The sequence below is a fragment of the Puma concolor genome, chromosome A2 (assembly GCF_028749965.1).
Source record: "Puma concolor isolate L17-30 chromosome A2, mPumCon1.1.hap2, whole genome shotgun sequence".
In the NCBI taxonomy this organism is placed as follows: domain Eukaryota; kingdom Metazoa; phylum Chordata; class Mammalia; order Carnivora; family Felidae; genus Puma; species Puma concolor.
Genome location: NC_141668.1, coordinates 5794572 through 5801015, shown reverse-complemented (window position 1 = coordinate 5801015; position 6444 = coordinate 5794572). Strand labels below are relative to the sequence as shown.

Below are 6444 nucleotides of genomic sequence, written 5' to 3'. Positions count from 1 at the left end.
CAAAGTGACAGCATAAGAAAATCTGCGGGTCGACTTTTAATTGAATGTATTCTATTTAATAATGGAGAGAAAGTGTGTGAGTCATTAAGGTTTTCTCAAAAATATTTTTTTAATTTCTTAAAAAAATTTTTTTTTGAGCGTGTGTGTGTGTGCACGCGCGCGCAGGGAAGGGGCAGAGAGAGAGGGGGACACAAAATCTGCAACAGACTCCAGGCTCTGAGCTGTCAGTGCAGAGCCTGATGCGGGGCTTGAACCCATGAACCGCGAGATCACGACCTGATCCGAAGTCGGACGCTTAACCGACTGAGCCACCCAGGTACCCCAAGATTTTATTATTTATTATTATTTAAAAACATTTTTTAAAATATTTATTTTTGAGAGAGTGTGTGAGTGGAGGAGGGCCAGAGAGGGAGACACAGAATCTGAAGGCAGACTCTCCAGGCTCTGAGCTGTCAGCACAGAGCCCGATGCGGAACTCGAACACATGGACTGTGGGATCATGACCTGACCCGAAGTGGGACGCCCAACTGACTGAGCCACCCAGGCGCCCCTATTATGTTTTTAATTTATTTTTGAGACAGAGCATGAGTTGGGGAGAGAGGTGGGGGGGGACAGAAGATCCGAAGCGGGCTCTGTGCTGACAGCAGAGAGCCCGATGTAGGGTTCAAACTCACTAACTGCGAGATCATGACCTGAGCTGATGTTGGACGCTCAACTGAGTCACCCAGGTGGTCCCCAAGAATTTATTCTTAAGTAATCTGTACACCCAACACGGGACTCGAACTCACAACCCTGAGATCAAGAGTCACATGCTCCTCTGATCCAGCCAGGCTCCCCAGGTTTGTTTTTTTCTGATGAGGGAAAAAGGGATCCGAGAATTCACGTTCTCCTTCATTTGGGAAGAAATCTCTACGTGGGAAACTTCATGCAGATTTGTAATGAATATGTGCCAAAACACGTGGTATTTTAAAGAACGTCCTGAACAAAATGGTCGATAATAAGATTTACTTTAATCTTTCAATCTGCCAAAAAAACCCCAAAACAACAACAAAAAAATCAAACTATACTCATATATATATACAGTGTGGACATTTTCAGAGCACTTACATTAGGAAACATGGTTTCTCTTCAACCACATGACATATTGCATGTGCCACAATAGAATTTACACGGACGATCGCACAGCAGCCGTACAAACATTGTGATTTTACGTTTCAGTACACAAGAAAAAAATAGACCTCTTCCCGGCACTCTGTTCGCTCAAAACTGCCGCCTGTTCCCAGTCTAGCAGAGCACGTTTTCACCCGTGCTTTCAGAAACTTCGGCTTTTCCACTCTAACAGTGGCTATTTTAGAAGTCCTACGCTTTCCAGATCCAAACTTAAATGAGAAATTTGCCTTTTAAAAATAACCACCGATGGTTTATTAACGGGCATGGGGAGGTTTACCCACCAGGATGTGTTAAAAAAAAAAAAAAAAATTGCAGGAAAGTAAAAATAAATAAAGCTGTTGTAAAGCAGTTTTGTTTACACTGTAGTTCAGAACAGACACTTAAACGTAAAACTGCCATTGAAGGTTTACAAAGTAATGATTTATATCCAAATTACAACGGTTTGACAAATCTAATGAGAACAAAACTGATTTGGTAAAGGTCCAAAGACTGTCACGCCCCAGCACCGTGTGGCTCCAGCTGCCACGGGCCGCAGTGATGACATATCACGTGTTCCGACATAAGGCACTAGGTCTGAAGAAGCCATGCGCTCGCCTTATGTCATATTACCTGTTACAGACCAGTGAATTCTTTGAAACGAAAAATAATAAAAAATTTCAGGACACAGTGCACTTTAATAACATACAGCATTTGAAATCGCTCAGACGAAGGTCTGAAAAGTCTTTTAATGCAAGGCTGAATCTTCAAACACATAAAACCTGTTTCTTATGCTCAGTTTCAACGTCACTGGAAAAAACACCCATCGCTAAACCCTGCTATACATTCTTAGCCATTTTACGGTCTTCTAACACGGTCAGTGTTCATGAGGCAAAGCGTGACCCAGAATCTTTGTTCAAGTTCTCCTACGAGGGCTTCTCCACTCACAGCGGTCATTCGGTTTCCGTCTCCTTTTGTTTGGCACCTGTCGGTAGATGGAAAATGAAACATCAAAGCGCGTCGCAGATGGGCCTGTCTTGCACACAGCAGGGGTGGTCCCCACCCCCCGGGGAATCCTCACCCGTACTCTGCCGTGCCTTAGGAGAACGTTCCAGACCCCTAAAAACACAGCCGCCCACTTCTAATCTGTGTTCCAGGTCCTAAGTGTTAAATACGCAGGACTTAATTTGGAAAAGAAAGGGGTTCCAGTGCTAACGTTTTTAAAAGAGAGAACGCACGTGTGTCCTAGTGAAGGTGCGCGTGTTGCCGTCACGCGGGCGGACCTCGCTCACTGCGCTTTGTGGGTGATTTTGTTCTTAAAAATCGGAAGGTCTGTGCCAACCCTGCCTCAGGCAAGTCTACTGGCACCGTTTTCCAAACGGCATCGTTCTGTGTGCCCATCCCATTTTGGGAACTCTCCCCGCGTTGCAAACTTTTTCACGACGATACCTGTTAATGGCGATCAGGGATCTCGGTCGCTACTGTAATCGTTGGCCGGCACCGTGAGCCACACGCAGGCAGCGACTCAATAAATGTGTGTGTGCCCACGGCTCCGCTGGCCGTCCCCCCCATCTCTCCCTCCGTCTCCTCGGGCCTCCCTCGTCCCTGAGATGCAACACTCTTGAAACCAGGCCAACGTGGCAACCCTACCGCGGCCCCTAGGTGTTCAGGTGAAAGTCGCCTACCTTTCGCTTTGTATCAAAAGCTAGAAATGATTAAGCCCGGTGTGACAAAGACACGTCCAAAGTGGGCCTCTTTCACCAAACAGCGAGCCCCGCTGTGAAGTCAGAGGAAAAATCCTTGAGATAAAGGGCTGCTCCAGGGGCACCTGGCTGGCTCGGTCGCAAAAGCGAGTGACTCTTGGCCTCCGGGTTGTAAGTTCGAGCCCCACGCTGGGGGTAGACATGCCTTAAGTAAATAAATACGTAAACTTAAAAAAAAAAAATAAAAAAAGAAAAGTGCTCCTCCGGGAACACGGGTGGTAAGAAGGCAACACGGCCTCCCTGCTGGTATGGAGAGGGTTGCAGGGGTCTGGACGGAAGGTCGCGCCAGCCACACGTCCCCTGAGGCCAGAGCCTAATCCGGAGCCAGGCCCCGACTCTCTCCGACTCCGTGAAGGCGGAGAGAGGTGAGGCAGCTGCAGAGGAGAAGCCTGAAGCTGGCAGAGGTGGGTCAGGAGGTTCCGGGAAAGGCGCCCTCTCCACAGCACCCAAGTGCAGGGCGAAGCGGCAGGCCGGAAGGCCCAGCAGCCGGAATGAATGCGGGGGGCCGCATTACACCCACCCCTTCGGTGGAGACACAACAGCCTTCTCCCGGAAGATGCCAGCCGGGCCTTCAGAGCCAGAGAGAAGTCCGTGCCCGGGGCTGACGCGGCAGCAATGATCTGGACCGGGAGCCGGGGCTCGGTGACCGTTCCGAAAACCCGAGGCCCCTGCAAACGGCGGGAGGTCTGCTCCGCCTGCGCTCTGTGAACGCACGACGAAGCCCGTCGGTCTCCCGCACGGTCACTGAGCAGGGGACGCTGGCTGCTGAGTTCTGCTCAGCCAGAGATCCCTTTCAAGAGGGGGCAGCTCCCTGGCGGTGCACCCGGTCACATCCCAGAGCTCTGACGGAGACGGACGGGATGAGGGTCGTGCTCGTGCCTGCCCCCACCCCCGCCATCCTGCAGCCCGTGCCTCAGGCGGCCACCTCGGCCTTCGAGTCTAGTATTTAAGAAACACGGGTCACAAGGCGACAGCTGCCACGCCTGGAACTCCTCAGATGCATCTGAAGGCGACTGAAAACCTTCTGGGAAGGATTCACCGTTCTAGAAGCCATTAAGAACGTTCGTGATTACAGGAAGAGATCAGATTATCAACATAATCCGGAGTTTGGAAGAAGGTGATTCCAATCCTCCTGGAGAGGACGTGGAGGGTTCAGGACCTCAGTGGAGTCACTGTGGATGCGGTAGAAACAGCAAGAGAACTGGGATCAGAAGTGGAGCCTGAAGAGGGGACGGGGTCGCCACCATCTCAGGATGAAACCTGGACGGACGAGGAGGGGCAAAGAAAGCGGCTTCCTGAGGTGGCATCTCCTCCCGGTGGAGATGCCGCGAAGACACGGTCACAAGGGATTTGGAACGTTCCGGAAGCCTGGTAGGCTAGGCGGCGGGGGCTGAGAGGACAGACCCCGGTTCGGGGAAAGTTCTCCTCTGGGTAAAATGCCATCAAACGGCACCGCCCGCCACAGAGAAATCGTTCGTGATGGGAAGAGCCACCCGGTGCGGCCAATGTCCCCGCTGTCTTAGTTTCAGACGCTGCACAGCCACCCTGGCCTTCAGCGCCCACCACCCTGCCCGGTCAGCAGCCGTCACCGTGGGACAGGACCCCCTCCAGCAAGAGGATTAGGACCCGTTGGAAGCTCAGATGGCGGTTAGCACGTTTCAGCAATAAAGTCTCTTTTCACGGAGGTGTGTCCACTGTCGTTTTGGCCGCGGTGCTGGGGCACACGTCACATGCTGCAAACGTGTGGTGCAAACGTGCCTTCCGTGCACCGGGAAACCAACACCTTCCTTCCACTCGCTTTATTGTGACATTCGCTGTACTGCAGGGGTCCGGACCCCAGCCCACAGGGTCCCTGAGGTGTGCCTGTGCGTACTTCCAAAACGTTGAACAAAAGCGTTCCAACACATTTACGGGTATCTGCACGCATCTGGCTCGTGACTTTCCGGGCGGGTTGGCGGGAGCGCTACGTTTTTCTCAGCACAGCAGCCTCTCCTGTTGTCCCTTCAGACCCAAGAAGACTTTTGAAAGAGATGAACCCATAGAAAATAAGGGGCTAAAAAACCATAGCTACCGCTAACCGATCATTTATTCATCGGTCGCGTGCGCGCGCGCACACGTAGGTTTGCCTGGACGGTCCACGTGTGACAAGGAGCTACTGCCGAAGAGAAAATGTTACTACGGCCAATCCGTGTCCTTGATGGAGGACCGTGTCCACTGGCTGCTGAATCACCACTGGTAGCTTTTATTCACCCAACAGCGGATGCCTTCTCGAAGTGCCTCTTGCCGCTGATTCCCACCCAGCAGCGCGGGTCCCGGCTGCGGTCCCTCGTCGCCCGCAAACAGCTTCACCTGTGGGTTTGGTATCAGAGTGTGTCTGGAAGGACGCAGGGCCTGGGTCAGCCTGCTCACCGGACGGCTGCCTGGACCAGGGGCTAAATGAGGCCACACACGGGCAACTCCTGGGGGAGACGGGGGCCAGGCCGGAGCCCTCACCTGATGCTTACACGGCACCGTCTCTCACGATGACGGCATCTCAAGGGCTGCTGATCCGAGGCGGGCAGGGCCGGTGTTCCCGGAGAGCTCTCCGAACGTTCACTTGCGATGCAGTTATTAGGGACACGGAGCACTTTTCCTAAATAGGTTCTACACACTACACTGCAGAGAATTCTAACTCAACTCCTATCTTTAGAACGTTATTTCTATGGTAACGCACATACCAAATTCGGCTGTGGAACAGGGTTCCTCCCCGCAGAGGAGTATTAATGACTTGGAATTTAAAAAATCTCAAATGTGGATGGAAATGTCAACTCATCCAGCCCAACATTTTCATTCGTTTAAAAAAATTTTTTTTTAATTCTTTTAATCTCTACGCCCAACGTGGAGCTCGAACTCACAACCCTGAGGTCAAGAGTCGCATGCTCTACTGAGCCCGGCGCCCCGGGCCACCACTCTCCTTCTTTGGGTCTGTGACACTAGGCACACAGAGGCTAAAGAACGTGATTCGTTCACTCTGGAGCTTACCACGCACAAAGAATCTTGGCCATGAGACCGAGAGGGGCCGAAATGAGCCCTAACGCTGCTGGCTGAACGTGTGCCCTGGCCCGGGCCAGCTGCCTGGGAGAGGGGTGCCTCTTTCTGAAGGTGCTAAGTTACGTGCCCGCGAGGACGAGCCCGCCCTGGACGAGGCCCGTCCCCGTGCGCACAAAGGAGCTGTGTGCAGGCCGCACAGGAGTGGGATCACGCGCTCCGGATGGGTCTCGCCCGCCTGCTCCGGGTGACCTCCGTGCGTAGGTCAAGTACAGCCGTGTGAGCGCCCTGCTAGCCGGGGAGGGTCCCGCGGCACGGGGGTGGCGCCACCTGCTTATCTTTCTGCTAGGGGTTCGCGTGTGTTTTCTCAGTCCGTGGGCCCCCTCCCCGGTTGCTGCTTCTCTGCTGGAGTCACGGCCTCGCTGCTTGCACCCAGAGGAGGTGAGATTTCTCGCCGGTGGCAGGGACTCCTTTAAGATGGGCATCTTTAGGTTAGAAACCAACTGGA

At 52.8% G+C, this 6444-nt stretch overlaps 1 protein-coding gene across 8 annotated transcripts in view; it reads right to left on the bottom strand.

Annotated features, from left to right (window-relative positions):
- Window positions 1-991: 991 nt before the first annotated feature.
- The window catches only part of PRKAG2 (protein kinase AMP-activated non-catalytic subunit gamma 2), a 258651-nt gene continuing 253198 nt past the window's right edge, over window positions 992-6444 (bottom strand). For all 8 annotated transcript variants that reach the window (XM_086685881.1, XM_086685892.1, XM_086685901.1 and 5 more), the window contains one exon: window positions 992-2131. In XM_086685881.1, coding sequence (XP_086542007.1) covers window positions 2100-2131 — 32 coding nt within the window. In that variant the 3' untranslated portion in view covers window positions 992-2099. The remainder of the gene's footprint in view (window positions 2132-6444) is intronic.